This window comes from Neopsephotus bourkii, unplaced genomic scaffold (genome assembly GCF_033783945.1).
Source record: "Neopsephotus bourkii isolate Nb327-2 ecotype Australia unplaced genomic scaffold, CSIRO-AGI_Nbou_v1 NB_1067, whole genome shotgun sequence".
In the NCBI taxonomy this organism is placed as follows: domain Eukaryota; kingdom Metazoa; phylum Chordata; class Aves; order Psittaciformes; family Psittacidae; genus Neopsephotus; species Neopsephotus bourkii.
The window spans coordinates 2,536,648-2,556,030 of record NW_026901555.1 but is presented as its reverse complement, the minus strand read 5'-3'; the positions used below and the strand labels follow the sequence as shown (position 1 = coordinate 2,556,030).

Sequence of the window (19,383 nt, the reverse complement as noted above, 5' to 3'; positions counted from 1 at the left end):
TTACAATAAAAACCTAAATTTACAGACTACACATAAAATATAAACATGAACCCCTAGAAACAGCAGAAAAAAAATATGTCTCAGTAGGTAATAATGGAAGATCTCTTCTGGAGAGCAGCATTTTGAAAAACTTTGTATCTACAATAAAAAATAATAAAAAATATGCCCTTTTTTAAATAAAAGTATTGTTTTCTGTGTCTTTCTTAACTTTCTGCTTCTTTACTCACATACACAGTTATACTGAGGTTACTGGGACAATTTGTTTAAGCATGCTGCCATATGCCTGGTAGAAGTTCACAGATTTTGGAATACCAGAGCCTCCACGTCTTGCTTCCAGGGAGTTTATTCCATATAGTCTCTTTACACCATACAGCCACCTTAAACCCTCTTCTACCTCTATACTGAATTTAAACCACTAGTTTCAGAAGACAACTGAAACAAACAAATCCTTACAGTACCATCCTAGTGAGCTGGTGCTTACTACTATGCAATCCATGTATTATGCACAAGTTTTATATGGCATACCATTAGCTACATATCCCAGCTGAGGAATAAGTTGCTCATCCTTGCAATTTTCCCTCCCTGGTACGAGCCGCTGGAATCTCGTGGGATGAGGATTTCCATCAACATCCACCAAGAATGGAGGAGGCATAAGATGCGGAGCCTGTTGAGTCTGTTCATCCAACACATAGTTGTTTGCATCACGGATCAGTGGTCGGTAATCCGTATGGAAGAACATCTGATCTGGAATCTGCAAGAAAAGCAATTTAGTAAATAAATCAATGGCCATTTGCAGCTGTCTTGCTGTTTTGGAATGGCTCCCATACCCATAAACCACAACTTCTACATTTAGTATCAGCAGAAGAAATGTTATGACAGAGAACAGATTCCTACCAGAAATGTGTTTTATTACCAAGGCCTGATGCAAAAATTCAATAGTAAAATATGCCAACAGAGGTGAGCAGATAGAAGTTAACACTTAGTTCCTCTGTCTAGATATTTTGTCTACATCTTTTTGGTTTAAGTAAACAGCAACTGCTACATGATCTAATTACTGTTTTGTCAGGGGCAGCGTGATGGAATACACTGTAACACAAATACTTCTAAGACAAAATCAGGTCAAGACACAGAAGAGTCTAAAATTCATTCAACCCACCTTTTCATAATATTTATTGCATCCAAAACCAAATAATAGCAGATGTCCATGAGAGTCTGTGCAGGCAAAATGCTGTCCATCTGGTGAGAACTTGCAATCAAAAACAGCTCCATGGCCTTGTCCCTCAATCTGGATACAAGCACAAAGCATTCCTTTCACAATCATACAGTCCATATAAGAGCATTTTTGCAAAAATTTCACCTGTGCTCCAACAAATGCTCAATCCTAATGCTGTTGTTTCTCACCTCGCTAAAAACTGATTCATACCTTTATTTTCTTCCACTTTAATTATTAAGCTAGACTGAACAATGCAGCAAACCCTTGCATTTTCTCTTCATCCTAAAATTCCAGTACAAATTTTAATGTATGTTCTGAAAAAACTACCTAGAAGTCTGTATTTTATGTTAATGGAAGACATAGGGCAAGCCTGCAACAAAGACCTCAGACATGTATTGGCTTCATACAAGGAGGTTTCAAGGCCCACATGCCAGAAGGCAAGCTCAGCTCCTGAAGCAGTTCAGCTGCATTTACCCAGCACTGGAACTAAACCATTAAACCCAGCACGGGGCACCTTAAGGTAAATGAAGCACAGGGCAAACCATACCACTTGCAGACCACAGCATTGTGCTACAACAAAGGCTTACTGGGTTTCATTGCTCTGCCTAGGGAGTCACTATAAATTTTTGCATGGTATACCATGCCTATACATGTGAATAATATCCAGATGTAACAGGTCTCATGAAAGACTTGCTGTTATGCTTACAATATGGTAATTGGTATTGCTTAGTGAAGAGTACAGTTCTCTTTTAATATGTAGGACTTTTCCCCTAATCCTGTAGCAACACCGGTCACAACAGGAATATAGTGAAAACTGCCTCAAGATCAGTTTTACACAAATCTGGGGAAAAAACCCAACCAAAACAACAACAGAACAAACAATCCTCCTCTGATCATTCTTACCATGTTAAAATAATTCCGAATTTTTGTTCCTTTGTCTATATCCCAAACAAAAATATTTCCATCATGACCTGCTGACAGTACAATCCTTTGGTCAAACGGATGGGCCTCCAGAACAAAAACTTCATCATCGTGACCCTGCAATGAGATCAGGGTGAAAAAGGAAGTAATATTTGTCCATGTAATAGCTCCAAAAAACCAGAGTATTTGATGTGAGGACATCTCAGTTCAGGTAGTCATCCATGACAGCTCAATTTACTGGATCTTAGAGTAGAGCTGTACTTGAAAGCAGCTTGCTGTTATCATGGCCCACTTCATAAGTGCTTAGACTACAGCTCAGCACAGCTGGGATGGAGAGGGACAGGGAGGAAGGAGAAATCAGCAGTAAGGACAGCTGCAGCCCACTGATCTGAGCATAAATGGTGGCCTTCAAAGTGCTCCCTTGCTAGCCAGCAACCACCAGGGTCTAGCACCATTTTGGTCATGAGGTCCTTTCCCCATAATACATAATTCTCCCAATAAGCATAAAACAACACACTTAGCCTCAAATCAGTTTCAGAGTTTAACTATAGCCACTTGGGATGACCTGCTTGCATTTTACTCACAGATAAGCTATGAAGAAGCTGCCCTGTGGATGAGTTCCACACTTTGAGAAGGAAATTGTTGACCGCAGTGATGACAGTGGCATCATATCTATCCCAAGCCACCATAGTAACCTTCAGTTTAGTCACCTTGTCCTCACCAGATGCTACATTGTTTCTAAGGAAATCAATAATTTAAAGAAGAAATGAATCAGTAACTACAGAAACATATGTTGGTGTTAATTCAGTTTGAAATTAGGGAGGGCATGGCTGCCCCCAGTGTAACCACTGACTTATGCAGAGGATGAAGAATGTCTTCTGCAGTGGTAAAAACTGGATACAAAACATACTCAGAACCACTAAGATCTATAGAGTTCTGTTTTTTTAAAAAGGACAAGTTTCTCTTCTGTTCTTCTTTAAGCAATTAGCCTTCCTACCCCCATTCTTTCTTTCAAGCTATTCAGTTCTATTAAGGTTTTTCATACAAGACATTTTTCTTATCAGTCATCAATATGAGTATGCTGTATAATGAGCAAGAACCTGCTAAATAAACCCCAGTCATTCTTCAAAAGATGGATTTCTCCATTTCTGCTTTTCATTACTGTGCATATTCAATTACAAGGCCACTTACAGAAGTCATCTAAGGATCACAAAAACTCAAAATCCTAATGGAACCCGAGAATCAAATCACCATATCTCACCTCTAACTTGAAAACTTAAGGAAAAACATAATGTTCAGAAATATGCTGCATTATATATATATATTAGCTAACAACATATGATCAGTGAGGTTCTACTAAAACTTCTTTCTGTAAGATGAACTTTGTTTGACATTCTTACTTCACATGTAAATTACTAAGTATTCCCCAACCACTGGAGTAGGGAACTACCAATGTATGAATGATTCCTTTTGGATGCTAATTAACTGTGTAATTTTAACAGATAGAGCCATGGCATTTTCAGTACACAAAACCCTGAAATTAACTCAACATAGAAGTAAATAGTTTTCAGTATAATGGAAGACTTTGTTTCGAGTGTAAATGTGGCTATGAAGCATGTTCTGTTTCAGTTTGTTTTACCCTGTCATTTTAGTAGCCATATCCAGGACCACACTCTTCCAATCTTGCTGCTGATAGTGCCATATTCTTGCTGTTCCATCTCTGCTTCCACTGACAAATCTTAAGCTATTAGGGGAAAAAAAAGTAATGAAATTCCGACTAAGGGAAAGTCACTGCTGCTTTTGGTCTATCAGCTGTATGCCCATCTTTGCATCTTATTTTCTCACTACTCAGTATGGAGTTTTCCATCCTCAGCAAGAGTGTGGGCATACTAAATCCTGTGGCAAGAATATTTAGGAGCTTGGCAGAGGACTGCCACTCACCTTAGGAAAGGTCGTACAAGCACTTACTTATACATTTTCTGCAACAAACACACATACATGCACACAAGTATATATATATGGGTATGTATATATATGTATATATACTTGGAACTGTATATTTGTGTATACATACTTGCCTTACTCTCTATATGCCCACTTACAGGCGTGTTTAACAACTCATAAAATATCCATGAACTCCTGCTACAGGAAACAGACAGCTACAAAAGGCTGGCAAGCCAAGAGCACACCCATTAACCCCAGCACAGAAGCTAGAACATATTTCATGTTTTTTCAACACTTATTCTTTATATTGTTTGCGCATCTCTGATCTAGAGAATGTAATTAAAATACAGCGAGGTTACAATTTTCATATCAGATATTGTATGGTACAAAAGAGTTTGTATCCCACAACATTAATTACATTTGGCTACAGCTAGCAGATGGCCTTGGAATGACTTCAATGTCGTAATTCATATGAGCTGCACATTCCCTTTTTAATGACATCAGCAAATCCCTTGAGCAGTTCACAGTGGCAGCAAAGAAAAAGAAACTGTGTGCCAAGAGTCTAGCATAAATTATAATACATTAACTTAGGGAGAGGGTGAAGACAGAGAAGGGAAATGCCCAGATTGAACATAAGTAGATATCCCTGTCTGTCAAGTTTAATACAAGTATTTTCATTTTTAAACTCCTCCTTGTTTAAAGAATTCAAGCACTCAGCAAATGCATTTAACTGCCTCACAATGCTGTGGCCATCGATGTCACAGAAATCACTTCTGTTGAAAAATATGGAAAAAGCTCCTCAAGTACCACATTTTCACAGAATGACCAACACCTTTAAAGCATCCTCCACTTGTACGCAAACTTGCATGTAAAAGGCAAGCCTATTAAATTTTATTTTAAAAGTGATTGCTTCACCTTTTCACTTTCTTTGAGCTGAATTTATCACTGTGAAAAAGTGTTTAAAGATGCTTGAGACAAGTTTCTTTTCATTTTTTTACTTCTTTATATTAAGGAAGCTACTACTTTTCCATTAAAAAAACATCACTCTAGCATGTAATTTTCAGCACCTATGTGGCCTCATTTCCTCCCCAAGACCTGTGCTCTCACATTGCTTGGAAGGAACTATTAGTACAATTGTACTGGTACATTCCCACATAATTTTACACACAAAGATCTCCAAGCACAGGTGCAGTTCCACTGGCAAAGTTATAATTTTGCTTGGAAGGCTCCTGCTTGCACCCATCCCTTAAAACTCCTGCCAAGCAAAATAAGGAATATGAGCAAAAGCTGGCATAAACCCATTTACATTAAGATGTTGATCACTAACTGAAGCTTGTCACACCACTCTCCAACACAGCTGTGTGGCAGGAGCTCAACACACAAACATGCCTATGAGCACCTTTATACATTTTATCATGAGCATCCTGACTTACCACAGTTTTAAAAACTGAAAGCTCTGCAGGTTGAAATGGTTTGCTTCATAAACGACAAGGATTACTGTTATCATCTAAACTAATTAACTGGAAATGCAAATATTCGCCTAGAAAGTCACATATTTGCCAGACCACAGCTCCTTGCAGACTTAAGTGGCTCACCATCTGTGTATGTATAACAGTTCTAACTTCTGCTTAGAACTACATTTATTATCATGCTCTTACTCCTGAAGTAATCCCTTCTGTACTTAGCAAGGCTACCTGTGAAGTAAGACACTTACACAGAAAGGATACAACATCCAAATTCCAACTTGCTGTTTACAAAGCAGAAGCAGCGCTACAGAACATTGTTGTTGTTACAGCAGAGGACAGCAGCCCCAAGCTTGTGGACATGACACACATCTTGCAAAATACTTTACATAGTTTGTCTAAGATTAATCAGACCCCATGTGCAGTCTTCCTGTTGCATCAAATTTTCTCTTAAGTGTCATTTGGAAAATTAAATACCATACTTCTCATGCCAAAATCCCAGGACAGTCACTCACCTGTCACCATTGTTACAAAACTGGACTGCAACCACTTTGTCCTAAAGAGAAGGGAGGAAGAGGAACAGTAGTAAGTGCTTTGTAAGCTGCAACGCTCATCCAAACAGATCTTAACGATGAGCTTCTATTTAGCAAATTGCATCTTCCCATGCATCGCCTACAACACAATATCTTGTGAATTCAAGAATGGAAAAGTCATATTTGCAGTTAAACCTTCCCCAGATTATTGTGTTAAACACTGAAATAGAGAACTTCAGAGATGTGATGGTTTCATGTTGCTCCAGAAGTATCTCAGAGACAGAAAGGATTTCTGACTCAGTCTCCCTGACACTCAGACATTCAGGAGGAAGAAGCTGCAGCAGCTCTACTCTTGGCTGAGCACAGTCTTCCTGCACAGTGCCACAGGACCATACACACCCTGGGGTAAGCTCTGCACCTTTTAGGCTCCACAGAGTCAGCAGGAATAAAGAACTCCAGGAGCCCACAAGGTACCTATTAGATACAGCACTCAACAAAATGGAGAAAGAGTGACTTAACCAAACAAATGATCACAGCCTACATTATGTTAGACCTAACATTAAAGCACATCAAAATATTTAATCAGAAAAATGCAAACCTTGGCTTTATTTCCATGTTTAAATGGAAATAAAAGGAACAAATGTTATGGCTTAGACATGGTTTTGTCTTCTTTTATTTTGCTCAATACTTGTTTTGGCTAGATGCACTTGCTATCTCCCACTCCCACTGACGTCAGACAGCAGACTGTGGTATTAAGAAGGTAGATTTGAAAAAAATTAAAGGAATTGCAGTTTCTTCCAAATGTGAACTGCTGAATGCAGAAAACGTTTTTTCTTTCCTGAGCAAAATACTTGTTAGATTTGTTGGCTTGGAGCTCTGAGACTTACATGTGAGATCTATAACTCCCACTGAAGTTCAGTGAATCAATTTAGACCTCAGCCTTAATCCATAAAATATTGTTAAAGTGGGCAGCTGGGCTATTAATTTTCAAAGATAAATGCTCCAAAATTCTCACAAGTGACAGCCCTATCAATGTTGCTATAAGCTTCCCTTTCTGATATATTGTTTACCATGCACATAATAATGCAATCATCACCTGCTCTCATTAACAACTAAGAAACAAAGTAAGATTTGATGCTGGTTTAGTGATGCTTCTTTATGGAGTTTCATTAAAACAGAGACATTCAATGGTTTTATTAAAACCTCAAAACTCAAACTTGAAAACTAACACTGAAAGTCATGACACAGGTATTTATAATAGTTTGATATTTTACAAGAACCCTTCTACATTACCTGAGAAAGGGTGTTTTAAGCTTGCTTTATTTTCTAAATGAAATTACCACCATGGTTCAAAGTTTGACAGCACACTCTAAAACTAGGATTACTTTGTTTTTCTTGTTATGTGGATTTGTGCTCACAAGTTGGGGTTGTTCAGCCTGGAGAAGAGAAGGCTGCATGGAGACCTCAGAATAGGCTTCCAGTATCTGAAGGGGGTCTATAGGGATGCTGGGGAGGGACTCTTCATTAGGAACTGTAGTGATAGGGCAAGGGGTAATGGGTTAAAACTTAAACAGGGGAAGTTTAGATTGGATATAAGGAAGAAGTTCTTTACTGTTAGGGTGGTGAGGCCCTGGAATAGGTTGCCCAGGGAGGCTGTGAACGCTCCATCCCTGGCAGTGTTCAAGGCCAGGTTGGACAAGGCCTTGGGTGATACGGTTTAGTGCGAGGTGTCCCTGCCCATGGCAGGGGGGTTGGAACTTGATGATCTTAAGGTCCTTTCCAACCCTAACTGTTCTATGATTATACAACAACAGTAAATTTAACAGGAAAAAATGTGCATGAAAGTTGCATCAATTCCTCATTCCAACACAGACTTTCTTCAAGAATATGGGAAAATCACCTAGTCCCTCGGTTTCCCTGGGGGAATGAAATACATAAAGAATATTCTGCACACACCTCCTGCCTTAGAGGAATTTAAAAACAAACATAGCACAAATTTCCAGGTAACTGAGAGGCAACAAAATTCTACAGACAAAAAATAAGTCGAACAGGATGTATAAAACCCAAGTTCCTGCAATAAGGTAAAGCAGGGGGTAAAAGAAGATTTGCTTTCTGATTTGTCTCTTACCGTATGAGATTCTAACTCGGCCATTTTCTCTGGTGATTCTGAGCCCAAATAATAAATTCTTATCACGTGGTCAGTACTGCCTGTTGCAATGAACATGCCACCTAAGAAAGAAAGGGTTTTCTGTGAGAAGAAAAGCTATCCAAGGAACAACTTATTTTAATTACTGCTTTACAATCAAAGCAGCAAAATACAGTTTAACCAGAATTAAAACATACATCCTGAACAAAGAAGTTAACTCTGGTAACTTCTACTTTGATCTGTATTTTCCCAGACTATACCATCTTTAGAGTAACTACAACCTTTTCCAGCTACAAACCTTTCTGACCAAAGGAAGAGAATATTGCAAGTTGCAGCATTCATCACACAAACTATTCTGGTTTCCCTCAGAAATTAACACAGCTCTCTCCATTAGCTTATGTGGAAAATTAGATGGGGAATAGTTTCATGTGCTCAATGGTAAATATCAAAGAAAGTATTTAAGTGCATCTTCAATATCTACTTGACCCACTTCAGAGAAATTATTGCTGAATTGGGAGTCAGCAATCAAACTATTTTCTTGTAATGTCTGTTCTATCTACAGTATTCCACAAAAGGGCACTACTGCGTAGTTTATTGCACTGAAATAGTTCCAGTTATTTCAGGATTTCTGGTTTTAACAAAGGAACATGGGCAAGGTTCAAGGGGCTCTGAATGGCTCTCAATTCCAGAAAGCAAAAAATTAATGAGAAATTACCTAGGTTTGTTTGTAAGAATCACTATTCTTGGGAATTCAAAGCTGCAACAAAGGATGCCTGTTAAGTTGGTATTTTCAAACACATTGAATTAATCCTCCTAGAACTTAGCCAAATTCAGAAGATTAGCAAAAGTTTAACCTTTAAGCAGAGGACACCTGTCTGCCAGATTTCAAGGACTTTTTACTCAAAACCTCTTTAAGATAAAACCTTCAAAGGATGGTACAAGGAGGAACCTCTGATGTGAAAAACAACAGACTGAAAGAAATCTTCCTTGGAACTGGTCAAGATATTTCAGCTTAAATTATAGAAAAAATAAAAGGCAGCTTGAGGCAGGTGCTTAGCATGGAAAATTTCTAACAATCACAATTCAACAGTACTATGTTAACTCAAAAAGGGTTTAATACCATTGGTATTTAAAAACAAGTAACAGTCCTGTCACCAAAGGAATTATTGCTCATACAATACTTTCAGGTACCTTACAATGCATACATACCGGAGCTGAAAGATGAACAAGATATCTGAACCCCAGGCCTGGACCTCTCTGCAAATTTCACAGGACGATCCCTATATGCAACAACACAACATTTTTACTTTTCATTACTTGACTCCAATGCCATACAACAAGAACAGTGCACTACAGCTCTGCAGGTTAAGGTCAACAGGCTCATCCTAAACTTCTTTATTTCAGAATTCTTGCCTAAGTTGGATAGAACTTATCTTTCATTCTAGTAATTTTCTTCATTAGTTGATGAGGAAACCCATCATTTTCTAAATTGAAAAGACAGTTTAACTTATTTATCATGATGCCCACCAATTCAACTCTACTTAAAACAGAACCTGGGAAACTATTACTCTAATAGCATTTACTCCTTATTAATTACAGGTCTGATGCCATCTACATACACATCATCTTCTGAGTAAAAGCAAATTAATTCTTCTATCTATACGTTTTGGACAAGGATTTAGTCATAAATGTAAACACTGAAGATTCTTCCAAACACTGGCTTGCAAAGCACAAAGCCCAGAAACAGCAGCCCTGATCTCTGCCTCCCCCCGGGTTGTAATGCCATATGGTATTACAACCATATGACCTACACATACCCCCAAAAAATTGTTTATTGAGAAAGAATGTGCCCTTATGTAATACTTCAGCATCCCTCTCCACGCTAAAACTCAGAATAAATTCATCCTCTATGTAGAACAATTATCTAAACAGGCTTACTTAAATTTCATGGTGTTAGCATGCCACTGCCAGAAACAGATTGTTCCGTCAGCACCAGTAGAAGTGAGGTATCGTGTTGTTCCCTTCCTTGCTGGAGAGAACTAAAAATAAAGTTGTAACAGTTAAAGCAGCTAATTTCTTTCTCCCCTTACATGTTAGAATCTTGTGAACGGACATTGACAAGAATCTTTTTCATGAACATACTGGCTTTCTCCCCAGGAGTACAGACAGCAGTACGAGGGATAAGAACTGAATCTGAACTTCCATAAAAATAAAGTTGAAACACTGGAAAGCACCCACATTTTGACTAGCAAGCCTTTATTTCTATCACACAGAAGAAAACTGGAGAAACGAAACAAGCCTAAGCCCTTTTAATGAGGCAACAAGATGAAGAAATAATTCTTTCTAGGATAGAACTGGATCAAACATGGTAACAAAGACAGAAATGATTCCTGCATCCAAGCTCAGCAGGGAACAACAGCACAATAGGACTCCCACTCCCTCCTTCTTCCCGAACCTCTCCCTCTGCCTCTCTAAAGAGTGGGAAAGCTTTTCATTCTGAAGTCTCTCTCTTTAATTTCATAGCTGCAGTAATACCTTTAATTCTCTGGGTACTTGGAATTTGATAAAGGAATCAAGCACTGTTTCCTCAAAAAAACCATGACTGATTATTTTCTAAATCACCAGAGTTTCACAAGAAGCTTGTGAGGAACGTAAGGGTATGTAAACAAATAATATACAAACCCCCAAACCAGGTTGTAAAAAATGTCTCCAAAACAATCACCTTAAAGTAACTTGCAACACAGCTGAAATCAGACAATATTGGAAGTGTAGGCAACAGGGGTAGAAATGATACTCCCAGGGACTACTGGCAAGATAGAGAAGATTGTGATGAATCAAAAGCAGCAGGGCTCCAAAGAGAGGGATTCTGAGGTACACATCCCCTCTCCGTGCATAACCTGACAGATTGCAGGGATTGTCTTGTTTATCCTGGAATGCTGTTTTGTTGGAGGTTTCTGTTTGGTGGTTATGTTTCATTTGTTTAATAATAATAATAAAATTTATTTAATAATAATTTGTTTAATAAACTGCAAATTCCTAGCCGTTATTGACTGTGCCACCACTGAAGTGCTATCTTCTTTTTCGTACTCCACTGTTACTCACTGGACACTTGCCACAGAACTGCAACCCCATGGGCACAAGCACCAATTCCCTGCAAACCCTGACTGTGGCTGCTGCAGTGTCTCTGTCTGCTTCAACATCCAGAACAGCTCCATAAGCAGATGCTAAAACAACGAGCAAATAACAAATGTGGAGTATGGACTTTTAGCTGAGAGCATTCTTCAGACAAACAAGTGTTCTCTGTGAACCGTTCAGGCAGTTGCTGTGCAAGGACTGCCATCAAAGATGCCAGGCATACCTCTCCGGCTCAGCTGGTTGAGACCATGTATTTGCTACATCTAAGGAAGCATCAATGGGACCACACAGTTAAAGGCAGATAGAATCATAAACTGGTTGGGGTTGGAAAGGACCTTAAGAACATCCAGTTCCAATGCCCTGCCATGGGCAGGGACACCTTCCACTAGAGCAGGTTTCTCCAAGCCCCGTCCAACCTGGCCTTGAACACTGTCAGGGATGGGGCAGCCACAGCTTCTCTGGGCAACTGGTACCAGTGTCCCTCCACCCTCACAGGGAGCAGTTTCTTCCTCACATCTTATCTGTCATTTTAAAGCCATTTCCCCTTATCACGACATTCCCTTGTAAAAACCTCTCCTCTGGATTCCTTGTTAGGCCCTTTAGATACTGCAAGGCTGCTATAAGATCTCCCCAGAGCCTTCTCTTCTCCAGTCAGCAGCTGGCCACTGCACAGGAGTAAGCTTGCCAAGAAACAACACCCTCAAGCTGAGGCAAATCTATACTGCCAGACAGAGATGAAAAGGTAAGTTTTACACCCAACTGCTAATGCACATCTCTTATTACCACTTCAATTCAAGGATTTAGGAAAAAATAACGTCATTCCTTACCTGTATGGAAGTAATGGAAGCCGAATGGCCCAGCAGCACTGCGACTGGGGCACAGGTTCGAAGACACCATACTCGGACTACTTTATCACAACTGCCTGCAGCAAGCAGCGTGTTCTCGTAGTTAACAGCCATGTCAGAGATTTCAGCCGAGTGTCCTCGCAATGTTGAGAGCAGGCGCCCATCATCTGTAGCCCAGATTTTGACCAAACAATCATCTGACCCCTAATGCCACACAAACATTTCCAAAGATTATGTCAAATAATATACATGTGTTATGTGTACATCACAATGCACAGGTACACTGTTGTTCTAGTGAAACCAAGACAGCTGCAGATGAGCAAGTATTTAAGAACACCGTTGTACCATGAACCTGTCAGAAGAACATCAATGGGATTCAACAGGGGCACAACTATTGGAGTCTGGGGATCGTCTTATTGAGTCAAGGATTTAGATGTTTATAAGACAGTGGCTTCTACTTTATGTTTCATACTAAGATAAAATTACCACTGCTAATGCAACTCCTCACAGTACCATTCAGTAATAATCAAGGTAAATATAAGAAGATAAAATGCTTCATTACACACTACTAAAACATTTATCTGTGTGAGCCGGACCAAGCCAGTAGTAAAATTGAAGTGATCAGAAGATTCAAGCTTTAAGGAAGAAGAGCACTTGAGTATCTGAGGGTTCTCAGAGCCTCTGTCATGCTCCTAGAACTGTAGGGCAGCTGTACCCTGAGGTTCAACCTCTGTTAACAGGAGAAAGTTTAACCACTCAAAGAGAGAAAGCATGCACCATCATATGCAACGAAAATACATCAGTGAGGTTTCAGTTCAGGACAGGACACAATTCAAAAGCACATCCAACACAATCACTGTAGAATACTGTCACCTACAGTAGCAGCTACGTAATTTCATAGTCAATGCAAGTATAGTCAGGAATTTTTAGACAGTTCACAGCCCTTTCCACTATTCAGATACTACAAAGAATACCAAAATTAGTTGCTAGCATTGCTACTGCGTATTCTGAAACATAGCACAATAAAACTATAAATCATTTGACTTTCAATTACATTTTATTAACTGCAGCTAAATTTGAACACAAATCACTTTCAGTTCTCCATATAACTGCAGATGAGAAACATTTCTTTATGGCATAAACAAAACCAGAAAGGCCCTTGCTATGACCCAGAGTAATTATCATAACAATATCTCTATTTGACCAATTTATAATGAGTGGACAAGCTAGCAAGAACACAAAGACAAAAATTAGCCTCCCAGGTAATCTGCTTCTGAATACCTATTGATAAGAAACAAGGGCAAAGACGAGACAAGACAGGTAATTTTAATTATTAAAAGATGCATTCTTAATTTGAAAAAACTGTTATTTTTTTTAATAGGCACAACAAAAAGCAAGGGCACCATCACCGAAATGTATGTTAATATATTCTGGAGAATACCTTAAATTACTGTTCATACATTCACTGACATACTACAAATTCTAGAAAGTAAATTTAGTAGAGAAGTAAACTGCAGATGAAGTAATGAGGTCTTCTATCCACCATCAGGTTTTTAGTGAAAGGTAAGGAATTGTCAGCATTGCCAAGGTTACCAAAAGGTAAAATGGAGTTTTAAGAAAAGAGTTAAGATTTAACCCAGAAAGCAGTATGCAGACTAATTCCAAACCCAGAGTACTACAGCTGCCATTCAGTCAGAAAGATGATAAAGAAACAAAAATAACTGCATGTGCCAAGTGAGAGCTGCAAGCTCTGGACCGGAACAACCCTGCTGTACAGTTCTACATGGGGAAGTAAATAGCTGAATAAGTCCACCAGAGCCACGACCACTTTTAAAATACCAAGCCAAATGAAAAGTGAAAACCAGCACAGAAACAGGTGGACTTTCACACATTTCAAGATTGCTCTTCCCTTATTTTTCTGGAAGCTCTGTCTGCATCTCAATCGGTAACTAAGAGGCTGTTGACGGACTCAAGAGAGAGAAATCAAATGAAGCAAAGCAATCTTCAAAGAAAAGTATGATTTTTTAACTTACTGTAAAAATCCTTCTCCCACTGCGATCAAAGGCTATACAATAAACAGATGATAGATGCCCCAAAATCCTCTTGTGCATCTTCATGTGTTGGTAAGTAGATGTTGGGAACAAGTGGCTGAAACGTCCACATCCAGTTAATTGCCTGGCAGAAATTATATTTACTGGGAGAGCAAAACAAAACAAAAAGAAAACCAAGACATTAATTTTGTCCAGAACCCAAAGTAAATAAATATTAAATCAAATATAATGTTTGGTAACAACTTTATCATATATAAATCCATAAATCTGAACTTCTTCCACCTTACCAGAACATTCTGTACAGTCCTAGGAAAAAAAAAGCCCACTCCTGATGAAGCCTGTCAAAACCTACCATACCATACACTGTACTTTCATAACATTTCATAAGGAAATTACATATTACTAATACCAATTCCAACAAGTTTCTTTTAGAGTATAATATTAGTTGAAGTGGTGTTTTGTGATAAAAAACTTTCTTTGGAATGGGTTCCAGGTCATATGTGAGGGTGAATGCCCATCCACGTGTTCCTCGCAAAATCTCTCATTATAAGAAACAGCAACATCATCATTGCATTTCTATGGCAATGTAATTGAAGCATAAGAAGTATGTGGCACTGATGGAAGAAGCCCCAGTTAAAAGAATGGCAGGCACAAGAAACAAACTGCAACAATGAGTTATTTCACATTGCTATAATACGGAGCAGTTGCTGCAAGAACAGCCTGAAATCTAAACACAGAAACACCATGTAAAAAAAGCACTGTTGGCAGTTTCACTGGTGATAACAATATTCTTTCCATTAAGCAAGGAGAAAAAAGGCATGCATGTGCCTTTGCTGGGACATGCCACCACATGAAGATTACTGCACTGTGGCTGTAGAACACAAAAAAACCTAATTCTAATTTTCAATTTCATGCATAATTTGAGATGATTTGGGGTATTTCATTTTACCTGTCCTAATTCATACCACTTGAACTTCTGATTTTAAAGTTTTGAGATTTTTTTCTAATGGCACTTAAAGACCCATCATTGCTGTACTGATGGGTCCTGTGAGTCCCTGCCATAGCAGCTCCCTGAAGGAGCCCCTTATCTTCTTTACTGCAAACTGAAGTAGGCAGGGCTTCAGAGTGGCAAGAACCTCTTCAGTGCCTTTCAATACTTTAGTTTAAAAGTATAGCTAAGAACTTGACCTATTTTCTTCATTGTGTGACCATATCAGTGGCTATCTGCATTAAAAAAAAAAAAAACAAAACCTCATGGAATATGCTAACAAAATTCTACAAAGTCAAAAAGTGTAATTTCAAAGGGTTACCACATAACACCCACCTGTAAATTTCTATGATCGAAGAATTTATACACAAGCAGAGAGATTAACTGGCAATGAAAAGAAATTGTTTCTAGATTTACAAAAGTCTTCTTATTTGCCAGTTTTATGCTCTGAAATTTGGACTATTTTTAATCACTCAGTGCAACTGGAAAGCTACATACAAGGAGAAGAAAACGTTCTACAAAAGGTGTAGATGCTTGCAAAAATGAGGCTTCCAATGTGACCTCACCTTCAGTCAATGTTTGTTTTTCATGTAAAAACACATACTCAGCAGTACTAAAAAAGCAAAACACACAAAGCCAAATTAATTTACTATCTACCTACTGTTCAACTGATACCTGATATTACACAGGAGCTGTTAAGTGAAACTGTCTCCCTTAGCAAAGGAAAAAGGAAATCTCTAACCCTTTTTCCCCACCTCTCGCAGAAGAGTGCACAGATTCCATAGAGATAAACGCTGTCAGGTTTGCTACACATTATTTTATTTACTATTGAAATGTGCCAGCTTACAAGCTAAAGTCTTAAAAATATTAAACCTCCCTTTCCCCCACACTGTGGACACTGATATGCCAACAGAGAGATGTAGTTATTTAGTGATACAGTAATTCTGCTGTGCCTTTCAATGCTTAAATCATTTAAATATGTAACAATAGTGTATCTGCCTTTCAACAGTTTCAAATGGTTTTGAACATTGTTTTTAACCACACAAAGGACTGTGTGAATCAAAAAGGTATACCCGCATTTCAAAATATTCCCAATAATCTCAATACCTTCTATGTGCTGCAGCGTTTCCATGCAATCCTAAAAATACAGCACTGCTGTTTGCTGCAAGTCACTCCAAGGAAACACTAAAAGGTATAACAAACAGTCAGGCACCTAACTCACTCACACAGCCTTTCATCTGGCACTTGGCATCTAACTTGTGGGGTCAATTCCCAAACTTGCAATCAGTTCAGATGCTGAGGATGTGAAAGTGACTTTCACTTTTTTCTGTGTCCATTTCCCTGTTTGAACAATGGGGACAAGGCTCCTCAATCTCCCATGGACAGTTAAAAAATAAAAAGATCTGCTTATGAAATGCTTCAATCACAAGTTCCAGATAAATACAACTATTGCTGTGCCCTGAGAAGCACCATCTTCACCAAAGCAACAGCATCTTAAAACAAAAGGTAACAAGTACTCAACATATCTGATCCTCACTATAAAAATGTTTCGGGTACATCAGAAACGTATGCCACAAACACAAAGCTGGGATTGGGATTTTTGCCTTCAAACTACCACTGCCTTCAAAGGAACTACAAAGTAAAAGACTACTCACAAAACAAAACAAACATCCCCAATTCCAGTTCTCATATTTTTCGGTAGAAGATCAATACACAATGTCTAAATAGGGCATTACTTACACGTGACAAAAATCCCTGTGAATTTTGCTCTCTTCAGTACAATGAAGTCATTGTACTCGTAAGGCCTAAAAGCACTCAAAAAAACCCCTCAAACAAATCCCACACAGAATTAGCAAGAGAGTAACACCAAAAACTTCTAGCAACCTACCAAATTAGCTGCTATACTTCACACCACACAGGGCATAACAGCTGCCAACTCTACCCCCTCACTATGCCCTGCCAGGAAAAACTGTAGAAACTGCAGAGATGTTATTTTCACATTAAAAGTGAGCATTACAGTCCTTAGTGCAAGTACGGGCACAGTGGCTGGGGCAGAGAGAAGTCACACACTGTAACAGTAATTCTTAAATCACTATCCATTCTACCAGAGATAACAGCAGAGTTTCTTGTGAAACTCTTGCAAGAAAGCTCACTTAGGAAGGATAAAACCAAAACCCTTCACCCATCAGTGAAAACAAAAATTAAAAAGCAATCATCAGATATCACAAATTTCAATATTAAGTCACAACTTGAGAAGGAATGAAAACGTTTCAGTGTGGACAAAGTCCCTTAGCTGCAGCAGTTTCCTTCCTCTCCCTATAAACCCTTGTCTCTCTCCACCTACTGCAAGCAAAAATATTGTTTTAAATGTGGTTTCTCTAGTATAAAGAGTGATGGCTTCACATTGTACTATTTTACCCACTGAAACTGTAACTTCACTGTAGCTTCAGAATGAGGACATGACATTTTACACAGCCCAGGACATGTGGTGAGCAGGCTTTGACCACATCATAGGGCTGGATCAAGCATGAAGATCGGGTACCGATAAGATGACTGGGAAATAAACACATTTGGCTCACACATGTAAAATATCTTCTCAGAGAGTGAACGTGGCCACAAAGACAGCTAGACCCAGGAAAAGCCCCAAAAGAACAAAGTGTTCCAGCTGCTGACCTCACTGAGCAAATTTACAGCAGAGAAACATCATCAATTTCTGACTTCAACAGAGCACTGCTATTTGGCAGCCCTAAAGTAGCTGGATCACCTTGACTGCGCATTTCCATACAGCTGAAATGCTTGTTCATTGAGACTATGCTATGAATTTCCCGGTTCCAAATTCTGTGTTACTTTCTCTAACAACAGATAGAGACACGTAAAGATTTTCCTGCTCAGGTTAGAACACCTCTAGTAACCAACTAAGGAGGGAAAACCGGCTTCTTTCTAATCTGCTTTGTGTTGCCTGCAGAAAAAAAGTCCTGACAAAACTCAAGTCATATTAAAAAAAAAAAAGGTATAGAAAATATTTACATTACATGTGAGTAGCTCCCATTGCTGAGATGCTGAACAACCAATATGCCACCTTTCTGGCTGAAAAAGCACAAAGGGTAGTCCTAAACATACCCCTACTGCAAAACCTGCAAAGAAACAGTCTAAAAAGACCATCCTCACTGTATTCCCTGTGTTATCCTGTCAGCAGTAGAGAGCTGACAGCATGTTCCCTTCCTCTCCTCCCCCAGCAGATCACCACAGACCTCCAAGACTCAACAGACAACATGTTCCTGAGAATGACTCCACAACTCAGCACGTCTCAAAGACACCCTCAGCCAGAAGATTCCAGCTCTGCACAAACATGCTGGGAAAAGGGCAACACTGATTTTTTCCTCTGGTTCCCCTGTGCATCAGCTTCTCCTTTGGAGCACAGATGACAAAATCACACCCCAAGCTCAACCAGATAAAGGCAAATCACTGCAGCTGCCAACTCTTCCAACTGGGAGGGAAACGATACAAGAGTACTTTTAGCTGCTCATTCTGTACCTTATTTACCAGTCTACACAGGCAATTACACAATCATTATGTCTCACTCATGAACACACATTATTATGGGTGTCTATTTCTTCAGCCCAACTACTTCAGCAAGTAATTCCAGAAAACTCAATCTGACTAAGCCAGCACAGTATGGGAATACACAATTACGCCAATAATATTAAAGAGGTTGGGTATGCTTCTTCATCTTGTGTTTTAAAACAACACACACACACACACACACACACACACACACACACACATACACACACACACTACAACATTTGTGGCTGTCACTACTCTTCAGAGAAAAACACCTATTTTGCACAAATATACACAGAAGAATTTTGTGATCTCCACTTCAGGATTAAAATGGGGAATCCTAAAACCAAACTCCTGCCTCCTGTACAGCTGAACTATAGTCAACTCCTTATTTTAATACATGTGCACATTTTCCTCTCTTACTACGTATCTACACCAAGGAGACAATTCTTCCAGGAACCAATACTTACAAGAATTAATTCCTGGCTATAAAAGACCCATTTCCACATAACACCTTTGCATTTCCTAAAAAAAAACAACGAACTAAGCCAATTCATAGGAAAATACCAAACAAAACAAA

At 38.9% G+C, this 19,383-nt stretch overlaps 2 protein-coding genes across 5 annotated transcripts in view; one reads left to right on the top strand and one right to left on the bottom strand.

Annotated features, from left to right (window-relative positions):
- SH3BGRL (SH3 domain binding glutamate rich protein like) overlaps positions 1-19,383 on the top strand; it is a 170,870-nt gene that overhangs the window by 61,010 nt on the left and 90,477 nt on the right. The window lies entirely within an intron of this gene.
- Positions 1-19,383, bottom strand: part of BRWD3 (bromodomain and WD repeat domain containing 3) — a 54,149-nt gene that overhangs the window by 21,004 nt on the left and 13,762 nt on the right. For all 4 annotated transcript variants that reach the window (XR_009726738.1, XM_061361920.1, XM_061361917.1 and 1 more), the window contains 11 exons: positions 14,234-14,394; positions 12,183-12,404; positions 10,159-10,259; positions 9,430-9,500; positions 8,203-8,303; positions 6,057-6,097; positions 3,774-3,878; positions 2,719-2,872; positions 2,117-2,251; positions 1,157-1,285; positions 526-751 (listed from right to left, as the gene is read on the bottom strand). Coding sequence is in view for 3 of the 4 variants with exons in the window: in XM_061361920.1 (XP_061217904.1) it covers positions 526-751; positions 1,157-1,285; positions 2,117-2,251; positions 2,719-2,872; positions 3,774-3,878; positions 6,057-6,097; positions 8,203-8,303; positions 9,430-9,500; positions 10,159-10,259; positions 12,183-12,404; positions 14,234-14,394 (1,446 nt within the window). In the remaining variant the exon portion in view is untranslated. The remainder of the gene's footprint in view (positions 1-525; positions 752-1,156; positions 1,286-2,116; positions 2,252-2,718; positions 2,873-3,773; positions 3,879-6,056; positions 6,098-8,202; positions 8,304-9,429; positions 9,501-10,158; positions 10,260-12,182; positions 12,405-14,233; positions 14,395-19,383) is intronic.